Genomic DNA, 20,515 nt, shown 5'->3' with positions numbered 1-20,515 from the left:
AAAGAGGATTTCAAGATGAAGGACCCACCTTAGATTAGATACTTCAATTTGAAAAAGGTATCCGGTGACGTTATCATTGTAAACAAACACAGTTTTGTTCAAATCCTTAAGGCTAACAAACATGTTGATTGTAATCGCTACCTCATAAAACCTAGTTTATCTTTTTTTTTCTGAAACCAGTATTGCAGGTCTTGCCTTTTATTGGTACATTTTCCATTTTTACAGCTCATAACCATCACTAACTGGTAATATGCATTACCTTCTGCAGTTGACCGAACATATACCCCGTGTTCATGGTTTGCATGTGCATCCTCGTGCTTGTACTAGAAAGAATACAGAACAATACAATGTAGGGACCTGCTTATCCAAACATTGATGCAAAGCACCACTAGTTTTTTCCCACAGGCTAAATCTGATTAAGCTGCTGATGCCCTAACTCAACCTTATTGGTCTTAAATGTAACATTAAACATTTCTTACAGTGACTGACTAGCACGACAAAGGAGGATGAACAAATAAGGACACTAGGATCAAGTTAAGGTCAACTTTTAGTAGTTCATGTAATGAAAAGAGTAACTTTAGACTGTCTGAGGTTTCTTGATATCCTCTTCATTTCATGAGACCCAGTGCACCTAATGGGCTATGAACAGCATTCTTCCTGACTTCCTTGGCAAATGAAAAGTATAAAATCTCCAACACCTCAGCTAAAGAATTTCCAGAGGGAAAGCCTGAATGGGGAATCAGGAAACTGTCTGCAGCATATCCTAACACAGTTACTGCACTCCAATGGGCTTGTTGTAGTTTATACTTCCTGTGTCACTGCAGCTTCCTCTCTCAATCCTAAAATTCTCATCAACAAAAGCTGATGTTGAATGCTACTGAATAAAGCACACAGTGCAAACGCCAGTTTACTCCCTGACAGACAGTGTGATTTGGTATTTCCATCCTTATGTGGGAGCAATCACTTCACAAAAATAAGATATATGGTAAATGGTAAATGGGTTGTATTTATATAGTGCTTTTCTAGTCTTCTGACGACTCAAAGCACTTTACAATGCATGTCAACATTCGCCCATTCACACACACAGTCATACACTGATGGCAGAGGCTGCCATGCAAGGCGCCAACCTGCTCATCAGAATCTAATCTAATGCACATTCACACACACACCGCTGGCGCAGCCATCGGGAGCAATTTGGGATTCAGTATCTTGCCCAAGGACACTAAGACATGCGGACTGGAGGAGCCTGGGATTGAACTGCCAATCTTCCAATTAGTGGACGACCCACTCGACCTCCACAGCCACCTCATGCCATCTAGTATAGATACTAGACAAGATATATGGATTATCTAGTCTAGTATCTATACTGAAATGAACTGAAACCAATGGCAAACTATGAGTTAAGACAAACATATTGTGCACCAGTACACAGTATACTGTAATTGTGTATATACTGTAGTATATACACTAAATGAGCACAAGTAAAGTCTTTTGTAATTTAGGTTTAAAACACACAAAAACTATAGTTTGGTCTTTGAAAACCAACCAAGATAAAGAGCTATAGCTGAATTATTCGATGTTTCAAATATGGACACAGTTGTCTCTGAGACACCAAAACTAACTGCTCAACTTTGATGATGCGGGTATAATTCAATGAAACATCCGAGATGTAAGATGCCAAATTGATAAACCCCAAGATGTACCAGTATGAACACGCTCGACCTTTTAACATTTACTTTTTGTGGCTTGTGACCAGGTGCTGCCTGTCTGATGGTGCTGTGGATGTGTGATGGCATGACATGATATCTAGACAGTCACTGTTTATGGGTTAGTGCATCATTCTTTTGACATCTAAAAAAACTCCTATGTGTATGTTGGATGTGGATTATGGCAGGATGAGTAACATCATATCTTGTGCATACAATAATCTTTGGATACAATGTTGGTTATCTATTCTTTGATAGACTAGAGCACATCATCAATAAAGTATAAAAAGTAAAAATCCCAAATATTTGATGTTTCCATCACCCAAAACATGAGGATTCTTGCTTGTTAGTTCCATATTATTGTAAAGTCAATCAATTTTCTCTCATTTAGAATTTCCTCTTAGGTACGAAAAAAATTTACCAGCCGTCCGGACCTGTCATACGAGTCATGAACAGATAGTCTGCCTTTCTTGGTTGACTTAGAATTATAATGTCTTAATCTGAATTAATTTGGAGTTTAAATACAACACCAAAATCAACAAAAAAATAAAATATATCACTAAAACAAACGGAGCAGTACACGTAGCCTTTTATGGCAATTTTAGGGGTGTAGATTATGCTAAAGATCAAATCTTATGAACACGCACCTCTTCATGAACAGGTGACATTATCAGGCTGAAACATACGATTTAGTTCGGGGCAGTTAAGAGAGTGTGTTGAATCTGAACACTCAAGCAAACCTCACAGAAAAAAGTAAAGAGAGTTTTAGGATAAGAATACGAAAAAAAATTCCTGCATGAGGCCCAATAACTTTTAGGCTTTCTGATCACCAAAATAAGCAACTTTCAAGGTAACTTGTGATGGGCAAGATTTGTCATGATTTTTTAATGTAAAGGGATAACAACTGCACTACATTCTATCAACATTCCAACATATTTCAGTCTCTTTGAAATGGATAACTGGATTGAACTGATAGCATCTCCACATTTAAATGCAAATGGTGTTGTGAAACTTGTGGTTTTAATCCCAAGTACCATCAACAAACAGCTGTGCCGTTCTCCGCATGTCACTCACAGATCACACTGCAGATAAGCTACATCTCTATCTATTGCCTACAATACGAGGGAGCTGTTACTAAATTATAAAAAGGGATAAATAACTAAACATTATTATAAATCAATTAAAATTAAACTTTCAAAAAAGGTTTTACATGATGCCTTTACCAAGTCATTTACTGGTTACAACCATGAGGAACTTGGAAATGATTACTCCTTAGAGATTCTCATTCATAGCTAAAGGTCATGAGACGGCAAACCTGATCACCTTCACACGTGTAAACCACATAACTCAACATCCATTTTTGGTTGAGACCTGAAAATATCTATTTGATATTTATCATGCATTTAAACTTAAGGTTTTCTCAAATATTGGAAATAAGTTAATAGTTTTCATCCTCTTCCAGAAATGAAGAGGAATAAACATGCTTTGAATTTCCTGCTTTTTAAGGAAATCTGAAAATGCCTATCTGTGGTTCTGGCAGCTTATCAAATATCTGGGTGTGGATTACATGGTCTTCAACTAACCGTTATGCCCAAACAAATTCACTGATTTAAGATATGCATACTTCCCCACCTTCCACAACATGTTCTCATCCTCCTCCACCTTCTCCTGAAGCACAGCCTGGTACTTCCAGACATTACAATCAAAACAAGAGATCATTTTCCGAAGGGGGGCTTTTATAGCAATCAAAACTTATTTCTATTTGCATATGAATAAGTATGCTAAAAGAATACATTGTGTAAAGACTGCATTGAAATAAGTCGAAATGGAAAACCTCAGCAAGTATACTTCACTTGAACTAGCAAGTAATTATGCAGTATTCTACAAAAACTTCTATATATGAGGCCTAAAGCTTAATTTGCACCAAGTCACTCAAGACTCTTGACAGTTGTCTCGAACACATTTAAACCAAAAAAAATGTTTGGTGGTAAAACAGTTGCTGTTGTGCACAAGCAGGACTTTGTAACATCACGGTCATGTTGAGAACTGCAGTGTACAGACAGTAATTGGACGGTCAGTTGCCATGGTAATATCTGTTTCCTTAAACTGTTCTGGTAGTTAAAGAAAGTCTTGTTATTCACAACATATGAGTTCATGACAGAAATATAATTATACACATTTCATTCCGAGTAAAACAACGGTGAACCATGTGACCACTCTGATCTATCTTTCCTTTTTTTTCTACTTATAGTTTTCAGGTTATGAGTGCAAGTCAGAGGTGCAACATAAATCATTTGTTGAGAGGCAACTGCCTTCAAACTTATTTCAATAAAAACATATGTTCAAAACACCATGAGAGATCCCGTGAATAATTATATGGTGAATATTTTAAAAGAATGCTAAACATCAAATCATTTAGCCTACATGAATATAGTTCTCCAGCTATTTACATCAAGTCTTAATCTGTTGTGGATCAAAGCAGTGTTGCCAGTTTTAGAATATTAAAAAAAACAGGTACCACATACATAATAATTATCATAAACATACCAGTTAGTCAAAAGTATACAGTCCCCAGACAAATGTTACATGATTTCAGATTTACAGTTTTAATTATGCTTTAAAATTTTGTCCTGTTAGATATTGCTATCATCAAAAATCTTTTTATTTCTGTTTAAAAAAACAGTTCAGATAACAAATGGGATTTAATGCATTTGAGTAAACTTAAGAAGCACAGTTTCAGAACTTGACTGATACAGGTTGTCATTGAATTAAAGCAGGATAGGTTGAAGTTTACACAGGGCAAAAAGAAGAAGGATGCTACTGAGTAATGTCATGGCACCCAGGAAGTTGAGATCTTGCTGAGGTTTTCAAACCACTGAAACCTTGCAGTGTAAAAAAGTGATGTGTAGTTGTATGTGCAAGGTGCAAATTTATAACAAAGCTTAAGAAACAACAGTTATGAACGGTAGGCACCTCTTACTAACCATGTCTGAAGTAGTTGGAGAAGAAAGAGCTTCCATCCAGTCTGAATCTTTGCTTTTGTTTGGTTTGACAAACAATATCTGTTCAGATATCCACTACAAGCTGAATATTTTCTAGTAAAAAAAATACTGTGTTACATTTTATTGTGCAGCATTTACTCATAGGCTGCACCTCTGATGTGCAGCCTGTATTCCCTACAGTTTGCATGCCAGGCCTTGGCAACAGATGAGTTGCTGATGCAGAGTTTGAAAGCAGGTCAAGGGTAGCGGAACCATCCAGGGGTCGCCAGTCATGTTCGCCCAAGGGCCTGTTTTTTCAGAACTGTTCACTGGAAGACCAACAGTGAAGACACAGTCCTGTACATTTCTTACATGCATCACACAACATCGTGTTTCCCTGTCTATATGGCTTATTTAATAGCTTCACGTGTAGTAAACAGCAAGTCACAGTAATACATTTGCTAGACTTTGTACGTATTTATGTACACAACATTTCTAAAACATGCCTAAAAGTTTTGTGGTAGCCCAGTAAGAGATCATTTCAGATTTCTTGGCGGCCAAAAAATTTTGGTTGCCAGATTTGGCCTTTAGCCATCTATCTGAGGAGAGGCCCTGTTATCTTGCCATTTAAACTCACAGAAACTTGCACAATCACACCTCCAAATTCACAGTTAGAGCAGAAGATTAGATTATAATGCGTGTATCTGTTTACACATAAAGCCTAGAAACATGCACGCATCTGCCAATGGGAGTCTCTCCTTAGAAGAACCCAATTTCAACATACCAGTTGTATCACACAAGCATTAGCTGAGTGATATGCATAGTAATATTATGACAGACTAAACTACCTTACAACTATAGGCTGGGGGGAAACAGATGATCCCTTAAGAACAGTATAATCATGCAGTATATCCCATGACTAATGCAGACAAACATCCCACAGGCTGGTCTGCACATTGAGCATTTGCTTACAAGCAGGGAGGGGGGGGGGAGGCTTAAATGGTCACCATTGTGTCAGTATTCAGCAACAGTCCTGTGAAACAAAGGCTGATTTGTCTGAGGTGAAAAATTGTTAGATGGCATCACCACCATCACTATCTATCCATGAAATCATAAAGTTAAGAGGATGGCAGAATATCCAATCTGCACTGATCCTCTATGAAACCTACTGGACATAGTGGACTAAACTGAACAGCATGGAATCATAGCAAAATACTAGAAAAAGCAAGTATGACCTTAAAACTTCTTTATGCCCATTGTCCTTAGAGAGGCCATAGAGAGTTGCCAACTTAATGGTGACTGCATGTGAGTGAGTTGTGTCAACTCACCATTAGTGTGATAGTGCTTTACACTGCTAGAAGCTCAGTGCACACTGTCTTCTTGCGAGTGCAAATGAATGTACAGTAATAATGCCACTGGCCCTCCAGTTAAATGCTTGCTGGAAAGATATGCTAAACACATAAAATTATATTAATTTGAGCAAAGGGTAAAGTAGTCAAGAAAGGTCGGCCATTACAGTTTTTCAAGTCTGTCCAAAAACAAGAAAACAACAAAGTTAAAGTCTTTTTAGTGCCAAATTCCCTCTTTTCCCACGATCCTTCACTGCAGCTGACCACGAAAACATTGCAATCAAGACACAAAGAGGGAATTTTTTACTAAGAAGACTAACTTTAGAAGATATCCACTTCATTTGACTGACTCAGTTGGCTGAACACTCATATTATCTTCAGATAAACTTAAATACATTTTTGCTCAAAACGAGGACTGTGGATTTTGTCCCCCATCACTTAGATTGTGAGCACATTTGGGAGTATCTTCTAATGGCCAGTATGAACGGGAGGAATGACAAGAGATACATGTTTCAATGTTCATATGGGCACCTGACTGTTCTTTTAAGACATACATGAAAAACTGTGAACCTATCCTTTAAGACCTGAACTGGGAGAAAGTGTAGGCTAAATCTCTTGTGGCACTCATATTGATACAGACAATGATTATTGAAATATAAAGCAATTTAATTGGAAGTAGCCCTAAAAAAGCCACTGCATCATCACAACATACCTCCAAAACAAGGTGCATCTTCACCATAAAGTAATGTATACACTCCTACTAATTCATCTGCCTAAAAATAATGGAAAAGATAGAAGATAGTGCTCAAACACTAGGAGGGAAAAACATGTTGGAATTTAGGCATCATGCATTAAACCTGTTATCGTGTGTTCAAACCAAACACGAAGTGGATTTTTTATGCAGCGCAATAACATACAAAGTTAAAGCAAAGACATGAATAGACACAAAAAATGTTTCAACTTGAGTGAAAAACTTGCATGTATTGCTGGGCTTTATAAATGTACTTCATGAACATACAGAAAGGAGAGGGCAAAAGGAGAGAGACTGGAGGGAAATAACAGAAAGAACCAGAGTTCCTGGTGAGTTTCGAGTTCAGTCAGAGGCTGAACTGAACACAAACAGACACACCCCCTCAGACACAGTCGGTGCCTGCCGTTGCTTGCTAGCTTACGGCTAATGTACAGTAATGTATTCTGGCTGTTTGGGGCAAATAAACACAAATGATCCCTTGGTTAAACCCCCGCAGGTAACATGAGGTGAAAATTCACTTCACATTTGTTCTGAACACACCATGAGAAGCTTCACTGATCTCACTGAACAATTATATTGTGTTTTCCCTTGAGAAATCCCCACCACAGGGACTACAGTGAGCCAACACCTTGAGGCTTCAACATACTATTTCTTTTTTTTTACAAAAGGAGCAGCATTTCATGCCATGTTTTAATATTCACACCTTTTCAGCATCCAACACTGAAACCTGGCTGGCAGGCAAGCAGAATTAGCATATCATTACACCCCCTGCTGAGAAGAGACGATAGCAGGCCGGGAGGTTAATATCGCTTCCTGTTTAGCCAAAAGCTCTGCTATAGTGTTCCGACATGTCAATTTAACCACCATGCCAGCACATTAACGTAGCAGTAGCTATAGTTCTTTGCATGGTGTGTGTGTGTGTCTGTGCAACCAGTGTGAATTAGGCTTCGAGAATTGTTGTGCATTTCCACAGCTCATTACCCCAGTTGTGTCTCATGTCCAAGGAATGCACATCGCCTTTATTTCAACAATGACTTTGACCTTCATACCCAAGGTCAAAGGTGAAATTATGCAGTCCAGTTATATAATTGCTGGGGAATGTGGTATAAGTTTATGCCATATACTTATCACTATACAAATAAACATTAAATAATTAAGAAGAAGACATGAATCTTGGGTTTGGCCATTTTTCTGGAAGTAGTTAACACTGAGCAACAAACAGCACCAGAAAATGTATGGTTTTTATAGTCAACAGTTTAGTATAACTTGCAGGTTTGCATGACCGATGACTGTGGGGCAAACCTCGGATAAGCTGGAGCTCTTCACAGCCCCAGGACCAGCAATGAATTCTATGGAAAGTTACTGGGGAAAATGAATTCAGCAAGGCTCTGATTTCCCTGTTGCCACTGCTACCCTGACTGGAGTGGGCAGCTCGAAAATGGATGGGAGGGGGAAGGGAGATCTTGCAAAAGTCCAGCGAGTTGTAATTTGTGTTTGTGTGTGTGGGGTGGGGTGGGGGGGGTAATGTGTGTCAAAACAAAAACCAAACTGGGGCTGAGGTCAAGTAGAATATTTGGTTTCTCATTCTTGTGTAGGATATGATCGCTAGTGGGAAATTTTCTCTATACACACACTACACAGCAGATGGAAAATCAGAATTTAAAAACCCCCTCACCCACTTCTTGTCAGTGAGAACAAGAAATTCTTACTGTTTTTCTGAGCTGCCAACATGTGAAATTTCCCAGTTTTGCAGCTTTGAAGCCCATGCTTGCTCATATAACTCCCTCGTAAAGCAGTACAGTATTAGTCTACACTCAAAAATACTAGGGAGCAGTTTCTAATTGCCCCTGTGGCTGATTCTGAGGCACAGTTTAATTATCATCCTGTTGGTCTTTGAAAGTCTCCACCGACCGTTCCTGTTCCCAGCTCCGTCCAACATAACCAGTAGCATTCTGTTGCCTCTGTGAGCTGGCAGATGTAGGCCAAAAAGTAGACTATATTAAGGCCCTGATTCCTAAAAACAGGCAGCGTCATGGCAGCCATCTCAGACCCAGATAAATGATTTGTGACTAGTTAATCCTTCACTAAACACACTCAAACTTGAAGTTGAATGATTGAAAAATGTGAAGAATGTTTTTTTTTTGCTGATGGTAGAGAGACACTACTCACCAAAGAAATATGACTTTATCGCCCTTATCTGAAAGAGGGATACCAATCCACAGATATAAAACCACCTAAACAACAGAAGTTGAAGTCTTTCTCAAAGTTTGGCTCCCTGTGAATAATTTATTTTAACTCCAAAAGCTTTAAAACCAACTTTCAAGTAAACAATGGATGTGAACGTGTCTATTGCGTTCCATTAACATTTTACACATGACTTCGAAAAGCACCATGTGTGGTAAGAAAATGTATTCTATTCTTCTGTTTACCGACTGTACACACAAACCAATTAGTCTACAAAGAAGTGCAGAAAATTCAAGCAAATTAATAATTAAAATCGTGCTCACTGGGCTGAAGCGTGTACAAACACTTGAGCTAATTGATTATTCTGTGCTGTGTCAAAATTCTGTGACAGCCAGCACGGAATAACCCTTACCCTACAACAGTTGTCCACATCTCTTACTACAATTAGTGGGGGAACAGACAAAAATCTCTTGAGGTAGTTAAGCACTTAATTGCCGAATGTAACATGTTTTCATAACCACTGTGCCCATAGGATGATGTGAAAACAAACATACTGTTCCTGTGATAAGGGCTATTCACTATAGTGTTAATAATCAAATCAAATTTCTGTTTAATTAAAAACAATACCACCCCATCCCAGTTACAAATCCCAAACGTACTGTATCTCAATCTTTCTCGTACAGTTATTCGTGTTGCGTGAGATGTTGCGGTCTCTTCGCCGCCACAAATCTCTTTCAAACATCATTGAATCCTGAGGCCATCTGTATGTTTGTCAGCACACAGCGGTCGATGAGGCATAATGGGTGCATTATCTGATCTGCTTGAGGGCTAAGTAATGACTCACTATACAGGACAGGTAAGCAGAAAAACGGACATCCCAGTAGTGGTTTGTTGAGAACCAGTTTATTTACAGGTAAATGCAGGCTGGTTAGTCAAACCTGTGTTCACACCCAAATGATGCTCATTGTGTTAGTTTCACTGCTATGACTGTAGAGGTGTAATTATATGCACATTGTGTAGGTGAAAGGCTATTTAAAAGGCAGTATTAATGGAAAAAAAAGTAAAGCCTATGCACCCACTCCAAGCCACAAAATCTATTCCTATTCAGGTCAAAACTTGACCCGACGCAGAAACTGCTACAACTGTAAACAAGATGTTACAGCCAAAATGGGGTAATGGCAACAAAAATGCCCTCTTTTGTGTAGGGAAATAACAAGGTCACTTACATACACAAAGAGCATTGAAGGTCATGTTGATGTAAAAAAAAAAAAAAAAAAAAATCCTGCATTTAAAGAGTATAAACCGAGTCAGGTCACGCTTATTTCCAACAACAGTCCTCAAGTGCTCCAAACTAAATTCAGCTACAGTGGAGAAAAGAGGAGAAAGGTGTGACTGTAGAATTGGGCTGATGCAAGAGATAACGGAGAGAAGCAGATAGAGTTTCATTCATGTGTCAGATTAGAGGACTCTTTGTTACTGCCAGAGAGGGTGAAGCATGCCTGGAGAGAGGACAAGGATCGCCCTCACTTCCCTGCCACTTGTGTTAAATTGTGTGCAGGGAGCATATGTGTGTGTGTGTGTGTGTGTGTTTGTTTGTTTTTTGATCCATTCTTGTCTTCATTATATGCACATAGGCACGGCTAGGAATTAGAAGGAGATGCACTTTTCTATTTCATTTCTCAAGGTCGTAATCAAAGCGCAATGTTATTGCTGTTATTGATTTCATTTAGCCGTTTTTAACTACTACATTCACATCACTCAGTGCTCATATTTTCTTACTGCATGTTTTCTGATGGAAGATTACGCAAGAAATACTGGCAGTGGTAAAGCTTCCAAAGGTCAATGGACCCAACTCTCTAGAGGCTAGATACCAAAAGGTGTAAGTGGGGAAATATGACTTTTAAGGTCTTTAAAAATGGCAAAAAATACCAATGTGGTTGCATTAAACCTTATACCATCCCTAGTTAGTGAAAGCCAAAAGAAGCCTACACCCACTGATACTAGTGTTCTGCTGAAACAAAGCTACTAAAAATCAATTTCAGGACTTTAAAACCTGACACATTGCAAATTCATTGCATAATTCTTTCCCCGCAGTGGTGAGTAAGAAAAGGTATTAAGTAGACTATTTAAAGAAACGCAGAGAAGATGCAGTTTAGAACAATTAATTTCACTTATGACAGCCTATCTCAAAGGAGGATCCTCTGTGTCAACATCAGTGCTAGAGATGATAGAGTACACACCATCAAACAGATACCGTGCATGTTCAGACACAAAGAGACAAAGAATGGCACCTTAAAATAATACTGAACAAATATAAAACTGATTTTTTTTTTCCCTCTCTTTGGCACAAATAAGAGGTACAGAAAGCCTGAAATTCAGAACAAAACAAGGTGCCTATGTTTTCTGTGGCTGCCCCTTACAAAGGAAACTAAATACAGGCGCATAACATGAAATATTAAAAGATCTGAAACACAAGAGAACTTTTAAGCTATAGTTACAGCCTAATATAGATTTAACAAAACCGCCTGCAGACTGGAAGTTTATGTGCAAAGTATGAAATCAGCTTAGCAGAGATGCTCAGTAGCTCGAGAGGAAAGAGAGCAGCTGAGGAAAATATGAAGGCTGTTCTTACAGAAAATTATTTCAGGCATCAAATTGAAGCACTCTATGAATCATTACAGATAAGTTCCCGACAAGCTTTAGACTGCAGTTTTACAAATAGTCCTGTATTACAGAATTACATTGGTTTTTGAGGCACTGGAACATGCATTCATGGATTTTTAGTCTCCTAGATGAGCGTTTCATATATGAAATAAATCCTTCCGAAATATACAAAACATCACAATGAGTTCAACTTCCACTTGTCCTTTGTGACAGACTATCTGTCTTTGGTGCTCTATACAATATACATTGAAATTAGGGCTACAGCTAATTTTTATTTCATTATCAATTAATCTAGTGATTATTTTCTCAATTCATCGATTAGTCAGAACAGTTTCTCAAAGCCCGAGATGGCGCAATTAATCAACTAATCATTGCAGATCTAGTTCAAATTAAACAGATATAACCTTAATGTAATACTTCAAACTGCAGGAATAAACGATGACAACGTGGTCAGATACCTCCGGTTGCCGCTGCTGTCCACAAAGCCTGCAGCCAGCCTCATGACCTTGTCTTCATGTCGAGCCAAAGTTACATTCCACACCACTAACTCGCCCATCTCCAGTGTCACCTAACAGAGGAGCTGTGAGCCCGATTCAGGACAGCTCTCCTTCACAGAGCTTTATATCAGTCAATAGTTTACGGAGTCCTGGAAGACTCTCTGCTCTACTCAGTGGAAGAGAGGACTGCGGTGGACCAAGTAATGTCAACAACATCATCATTGACATAAAACACACATATCAACTTTCATAGTTTTATAACACTATTCAGCACATGTGTGACATGATGAGACAGAAGGAAATCTCAGTTGAAAAAAATGGTCCAGTCTGTTAAGGATAACTTTATAGTCCAATAAGTGACCTCTTTAAGTTCAGAAAATGTTCATATCATTGTATCATAATTCCATTGATACAGGATTATAACCTTTGCGCTTCCTTTTGTTTCCTAGGTGGGTGCTCATGTTTTGACAGTGATAATGTCCATTGAGGTGTTCTGATTCAGAAAAACAATTTACTTGGTGCAGGGAAAACTAATTTTGCATGGAAATCTTCTTCTTTATGTGAGGGTGTTTACACTATAAACATGCTGACCTTATGCTAACTGTATGCTGGCTAAGGCCGCCTTAGTGTCGACTGAGAATGACATCAGAGTAGGCAGAAACATTAGTCAATAGTCTTTGTTGCAGACGATCCAGCTGAGAATTAACAGCTCATTTTGCAGCTGTTTGCAGCTTTCGGCACATTGTTTGCTTTGCCAAACCAAGAAAACAAAACGCTGTTTCCTGTTAAATGTGGGAAGCCGCTAACAGCACAGGAGCTCATAAACTGACTGTATTGTACTTGCCTTAAAAGATGAAGTAAACGACTAACTGGGGAAGAGAGTCAAACATTTACTAACCCAAGAGACCCAGTTGTTTTCCTTAAGAGTTGGCAGACCAAGCTGGGGCTAAAACACCAGTGACCTTTGGACTTTTGAACATTTGACAGGTAACCAGAAAGAGGTCCTACGTGGTCTCTCTGGCTTGCGGGATGTTCAGTTTTGTTTACTAGTCCCTTTGTGCGACGGAAGAAGCTCATAATCAGTATGTGTCATCTTGTGGGCTGGGAGCTTCAGCCTAACCTTCTATCTGAACCAGTATGGTTTTGGTTTTATCGGTCAGACCGACTAAACAGTGAGCTGACAGTGATAGAAAGCTGTGCAGAGCGAAGAAGTAGGGCACTGATTCTCGGTGGAATTTGAAGTAGCCTTTTCACATTATTATTAGTCCTTTGATTCAGATTCAGTGTGTTACAAAATATATTGCTGCTTTCAAAACTGCAAGACATGGGTTTAAAGAAGGTTCTTACTGTCAAATGTGTGCAACCTTACTCTATGTTTATGTTTTGGACCACAGACTTTTCATTTAATGAAAACTACAAATAATAACACAGGTGTTTTAAATTACTCTAATTAGTCTATAAGACCTCTACTCAGGTTGTAGCCGGGTGGAGTTATGCTGGGAATTATGTGACGTCAGAAAACTTTACGGACCAATAACAATGACAACAGCCGACATAATCCCACCCTGTCCGGTATAACAAAACTCCTGAGGAGGCGTCTAATCAGGCAACATTAAGTGTAATTGGACATGTAGTCAGGTTAAAGCTGAAATCTAACTTGCTACACACTGTGGTCCTCTACAGCAAAGATGGCATATTTACTAAGGGAGGTTGTGTGCAGTTGTGTCTGGGCTTATGCTTGTTTTGGATGCATGAATAAAGAAATTACATAAATAAATATGGTGCGAAACTTGTTTCTTCTAGTGCAATGGCTCTGCTTTGAACAGACTTTGTGATTGTCAACCAAGACGGAGACAGATACGATCCCACAAGCCAGGATAAGGCAAACAACATTTCTCAGTAGCTAAATATGAGCCAGTCTCCAGCTACAGTAAATATGTGGCTGTGTGTCTAGGATACTCCACCACACAGAAAAATTTTAATTAAAAACATTGTGGAAGACAGTTTGAATATTAACTGTTAGTTATTGTAAAGAGGAGGCCTAAAAAGGTTTCAACTCCTCCTTTTCTGATTTACTCACATTTACTTTCACTTTTATCTGAAACATACCATGGCATGCTTAACAGATATCTAGCTAGAGAGGACCAGATGTAACAACTGAGAGACAAAAGTGTTAAACCCACACGGTAGTTTGAGTTACAGCTCCTTTGACAAAGAATATGAGATGCACTTTAGTGCTCTCCTGACTTCAGGCAAAAACTAAGCCGGCATAATGAGCTGCTTTTTTAAAACCAGTGAATCCTGGTGTTCATAACCCCAGCTCTTGTGTCACGAGTCATCACAAGCACTGTTTTAGGTCACACTAGAATTTTTTAGGATAATTCTCTTGAGAAAACTATGTTGCATTTAATCAAATACAGTGTAGGACTCATGTGGTGAGAGGCTGCAAATGAGACATGACAAAAGAGAAGACTCTGGCCTCTGTGGTAAATCAGACTAACGCCCAACTGGAGGGTGAGCGGAGGATGTGGAGGGTGGAGGGTAAGGGCGTCACGATTTGATTTGACCTTCGATTTTAAGGTCACGATTTGATTTGATATAAACTTTTTTTTTTTCCCAGCACTGACGGCAATGCCAGAGCTAGACTATTGAGTCTTGATTTGTAAAGATCAACAGATCATTGGTTTTATATTCTGACAACTGTCAGTTACATTTTTAAATTCTTCTTTAAAAATATAGGCTACAAGGTATCAAGTGTGATAAAACTGCCATATTTTTTGGGAATGTACACTAAGAGCATATAGTCAAATTTAAATAATTTATTTAAAATGTAATAATAACTTATTTCATCAGTCAATTGGGAACAAACAGTTAAACATAAAAAAGAAGAGCCACTAAATGGCAGAAGGGGACTTTACAACAACAGCTTGAGTTTCCTCACCTGCAAAAAGCCACTGGGATTAATCCTGGTGGCTTTAATCCTGGTAAATTTAAGTTTAAGTGTTGCACTTTTTACAAACTGTAGTTTTTTTCTGTCAACAACGTGTTCATTGTTTACACAACTCACAGGGAAGGCAAATGTTGCCACACCGGTGACTTCAGGGAAGCAGGAGGATTTTCCAGTTCTGTTGTTTCTCCAACATTTCCGACTCCGGCAGTGGCCAAGGTGTCTCGAAAAGTAATGCAGCTGCAGGCTACCGGTAAGCTATGCCGTAATCTTTGAAATGCTGTTTATCTTTTTTCCTCGGGCACGTGTGAGTAGGCGGAGGTGGAGAGGAAGGATCGCCAATCCTACTTTCGATTTTGAAGGTTGAAATGGAACGCTCATTTCAATCGATTATCCATTTAGAATCGAAATCGTGACACCCCAGTGGTGGACATGATTAACGCATGGTGCTATCTCTGAAAGCCCTAAAATAACACTGACCGTACTAAACATGGTGACCCAGGGACACAGCAGAGCTGCACACTGACATTTCTGTCAAATCATACCGTGTGCCTGTATGACTTTCTCTCCAGCTCATGTTTGTGCAGTATTAACTTTTTCCAGATCAAACAAAAAAACACAATAATATATGTACTGATTTGTAAATTTCTCTCTTTGGACAGGGCAACTGAATGCTATAGTTTGCTGTTTTTTCCACATTTGTTGCCTCCAAAATCTTGTCCATTAACTAGCATTAGAGTAAAAACCCACAAATATTTCAGTTTACACCTCAAACTTAAGATGTAAAACAAAAAGATGATATAGTAGCTACAGCTACAATCTACAAGCAACTCTCGAGCTGCTTTTTGCTTTCTTGTTGCACCCAGAGGTTTTCTTGCTGGTTGGATGGTGAAATAGATTTGTGCCTTGTAGTGTCACAACTACTACAGTTCATTTCCCTCCTTTGTGGGGGGCTGGTGTTGGAGCAAACTTTGTTACTACAGACGTAGAGAGGATGAGCCTCCCTTCCTAAAAAGGACTCTATTGTGTTGCCACAGTGACAAAGCAGTTTTGCAGGTTCCACCTCCACCTCTCCTCCCTGTCTTTGCCTCCCACCTAACCAGCCAGGCTCCAGTTGAGCATGCTCTCCTCCTTCACGCTGAACTTCCTTGTTCGGTTCATTCATTCTCGTTCAGGTGCCGCAAAGTCATTCGATAACTCTAGCAGCCCGAAGGACTATCAATGCTATAGCCAGACAAGACTGGATAAGGACTTTATGTGGCCAACAGGTAGTAGACAGATAAGGCACACACACACACACACATTGGCTGACCTGGATATGTCACAAAAAGCACCACCTGCCATGATGATTCTGACACTGGTCATCATGTCTTATTCAGTTAACCTGATTTCTTTGATCACGCCAAACAATTCATATACATGTATACCGTAGATAGATACACTACAGTATAAAACTGTAGCAGCATAAGAAAAGACGGAGATAAATGTGCCAAATGAGAAACTGTATGGCACAATATAAAGGCCTAAATAAGGGTGATATAATAAAATATCCACATTTAAACTCTCCTGAGGGACCCAGTCAAGGTTGCACGGTGTTATTTGTCATATAAACAATATAACATGTCATATAAGGGCTACAAGGGCAACTAGAGAACAATCAGTTAGCCTATAACTCAGGACATAGTTTCCAATGTGTGGCTGCTATCTATTAATTGAATTTAAAATAACTGGCGGTAAAGTATCCCAACTAATTGTGTAAAGTGCTGCGGGATCATCAACGCCTTTATATGTAAATGAGGATGATGTCAGACTTTTTTCTCCCAAAACGTTCAGATGTCACATTCAGCACTACAGCGTGTGACAGTGCTATCCAAGGCCTATTCTGAGCCCTTATAATCAGCTTACCAGGTTGAACACCGTCTCCACAATGTCTCGGTTGGAAACTTCCCCAACTTCCACCAGGCCAGCAAGCACGGCAAATTTCATCCTTATCCCCCTGATAGGCACTCCGGGGTTGAGCGCCATGGCGCCTGATATCCCGTCCTTTCCATCACCTGCTGTCTCCTCGCTAGCCATTTGCTAAGGAAGGACGGGGACAGGTGGCGTTCACAGGTAAGGCACCTGTTCACCTCCTATGGTGACAGTGCAGCTGATGGTTGGGAGGAGAAAAAGAGGGGGGAAATCTATCTCCCCTTCAGCTGAGTTGTTGACAGTCTACAGGCACACAAGCAAAACGTCTCCCTCCCCATCCAAAACAGTTGAGCAAATGAGCCTCGAAAGTGAGCAAAGAGTGTTTCTCAGCCGTTGACACAATTGTCACCGCTTCACTCCACAGTGAACTACTCCTCTCCCCCAGGTCCGTAACTTGATAGCAGACGGATGGATTAATGCTGCTGAAAGCCGTGGGGAAGTGTGCTGCAGGTAACGAGGAGGGAAGCAGGTGAAGCGGAGCTGTTCCCTCCTCTGCCCGGTCAAACGGTAAACGAGTATACGGTGAGTTTAATATCCCCCGTACAGCGGTTGGAAGTTGCTGTTGTCACCGAGTCCAGACACTTGACAGGTAGCGCGCCTGGCAGAAGGGAAAAAAACTCACAAACTGGAAGGGGTGGGCAAGTCCGTCAGTAGCTCCGTTGGAAGTCGACAAAGGAAGGAGGTCCGCTCCGTCCTCCCCGGGAAACTCCACTGATCTGCTTAAATGTCAGCGTTAACCCAGCTGCGCTTGCTTTCTCTTCCTGATTTTACCCCGGTAGCTTCAGCTCGTCACCGCCATGACAGTGTAGCCCTTGAGTGGAGCTGAGCATGCGCAGTGGGGGAGTTGGGTCTCTTCAGCTCAGTGGCAGGTGTGTCGCTCAGGTGGCTTTTTAGCACGCCACACTGGCTTTCACGGAAAACCATTTGTACTCAGTTACTGCGATTTATGTTCCGTCATCCTGAGAGAAATATATAAGGGCAGAAATGGAAAGTAACTAAGTATATTCACTCAAGTATTCTACTGCACTTGAGTATAGTTTTGAGGTACCTGTCTGTACTCAATGCTGAATACCTTAACTCAGTAGTGGAGGAAGTATTCAGGTCCTTTACTTAATTAGGAATAATAATACCGCCATGCAAAAATACTATGTTAAAAGTAAAATTGCTGCATTTTACTTGAGTAAAGGTACAAAAATAGCCTGTTATCATCTAAATATGCTGGAAGTATTATATGTAAAAGCACAGACTATGCAGAATAATAATAATAATGCATTTCATTTATACTGCACTTTTAATTTTCACTTTCTCAAAGTGCTACAGCATTAGAGACATAATGATGAAAAAGCCTTCCTGAATAAAAAGGTTTTTAAGCTTGTTTTAAAAGAGTCTAGTGTCTGTGCTGCCCTCAGATGGTTATGAAAGCTGCTCCACAAGCGTGGTGCAGTAAAGCACCAGGCTGAATGGTCATATTATATTATAAGGATATCATTATATTATTGGATTATTACTGATGCATTCATAGATAAGCAGAATTTTAATGTTTTAGCTAATTTAGTAGACTACTTTTATTCTTTTGGATAATCTACAATAACGTATACTGTATATATTATAACATGATATACAAGTAAAATACAAATTTTCTTCAAAACACATGTTTTGAAGAAAATTTGTATTTGCAAAGTAACTAACTAACTAACTAACTTCCAGCTGTCAGATAAATGTAATGGAGTAAAAAGTACACTTCCCTCTGAAATGTATGAAAGTAGCAGAAAATGGAAATACTCAAGTCAAGTACAAGTGCCTAGAATTATACTGAACTGAAGTACAGTACTTGAGTAAATTTACTAAATTACTTTCCACCACTGCTTCTACTACACTGAATGAATGAATACTATTGTAATTGTAATTTTTGCCCCAGTATATTTATCTGACAGCTGTAGTTATTTTGCAGGTTAAGAAGAAGTGATGATCTCATAAGAAGAAGTTCAAATCAGCTCCACCTAAACCAGTTACATCATTAAAATGCTCCTCATACAACGATGCGTTCCTAATTATAATCCAATGATATGATAATATAAGTACACTTTGAGAGGAGCCATTCTGCACCATGACTACTTTTGAAGTACATTTTGCATTGCATTTTTGTATTCAAGTAAAGTTTTCAATGTTTTTACTCACAATTGAGTATTTTACTTAGTACTGCTGGTATTGCTTCAATAAAAAAGGATCAAAATACTCACTAAAATTCAGTTAAAATTATATCTTCTTCTCTTGCAGGCTGACAAACATACAGTATGTCGTAATTTATAGCCATAAAGCTAGTTGAAAACTTAGCATTGACGGTATAAACTTTTAATGAACAAAAAAAAAAAAAACAGTCAATATTTTTCTGAAACCAAAATGTATTTCGATGTTAAAAATGTGATGATAGCTGACTCTAATGAAAACAATATATTCAAGTAGTTCAAAAACTAGACTGTGGCATTCCTCATAAGTTGTACATATCACTACATAACAAAAGGCATCTGCAGGAAGAGATCCAGAAAAACTTTCACCACATTGCCTATAAAACTGTATAGACAGTACAGTATGGCAAAACTCATGAAGAAGCCTAATTTCTTCCATACATTTTCAGAGGATATAATATGCATTCCTTATAGATATAATTCACAGCATATAATAGATAAACCCATAAATGAAAAGTTACTACATTACCAACCTGTAATGTGCGTCCCCACAGGAAAACTACAGTAATTTTGCATATTTTTGTTTGTGGAACATGTTGAACAGTTTCATCTTCACAGTTTTATGCTGTGAATAATAGAAAGGATGGTTGTAATGTGTTTAGTACTTTGTTTTTCTACAGCACAACAGCACATTGACAGATGTCTGCCTCCCAAGGCAATAGGAACCAAACATTAAAGCAGAGTGACAGCTCTGCTTTGCGTGCCTTTTCAAATCACAACCAATACCCCATGATGTGAGATGTTCACATAGCTCAGCAGAGGTCCTAGTTTCATTTATGTCTATTATTACATTAGTAAAATCCCAATCCAACAGTGTTAATACTGTATAATGTATTAAATAATGCCTGTATTTTTATTTTAAGTATTTGTCTTCTCCTTTCTTTGCTCATACCGGTGACTTCATATTTGCTCTGCAGGATGGCTGAGCAGCTATGAGTGTTGTTGCCACAGAGGCAGCTGTCGTCACCGTTACCACTGACCTCCCAGTGAAGTGTAGCTGAGCCCTCAGGGACCCTGGGAGTCATGGAAGCCAACAGCACCACCCATGAGTCTTGTCTCTGATGTAATGACCTAAAATCAACAGACTTGTTCACTGCAGCCCATAGCCCTTCTTAAATAAGGCTTTGAAATGCTTTTACTGACCTTTAAATTGAACATAAGCCAGGCCTTATTTCTTTTTCTAACTGTGTTTTATAGAAATAATGAGACTCCAAGCTTG

General features: G+C 39.1%; 1 protein-coding gene across 5 annotated transcripts in view; it reads right to left on the bottom strand.

Annotated features, from left to right (window-relative positions):
• Positions 1-17,850, bottom strand: part of lrba (LPS responsive beige-like anchor protein) — a 190,916-nt gene extending 173,066 nt beyond the window's left edge. For all 5 annotated transcript variants that reach the window (XM_042427272.1, XM_042427281.1, XM_042427298.1 and 2 more), the window contains exon 1: positions 16,985-17,850. In XM_042427272.1, the coding sequence (XP_042283206.1) occupies positions 16,985-17,155 (171 nt within the window). In that variant the 5' untranslated portion in view covers positions 17,156-17,850. The remainder of the gene's footprint in view (positions 1-16,984) is intronic.
• Between the last annotated feature and the right edge of the window lie 2,665 nt (positions 17,851-20,515).

This window comes from Thunnus maccoyii, chromosome 2 (assembly GCF_910596095.1).
Source record: "Thunnus maccoyii chromosome 2, fThuMac1.1, whole genome shotgun sequence".
NCBI lineage: Eukaryota > Metazoa > Chordata > Actinopteri > Scombriformes > Scombridae > Thunnus > Thunnus maccoyii.
The sequence above is the reverse complement of the archived record's forward strand: the minus strand, read 5'-3'. Positions and strand labels throughout refer to the sequence as shown.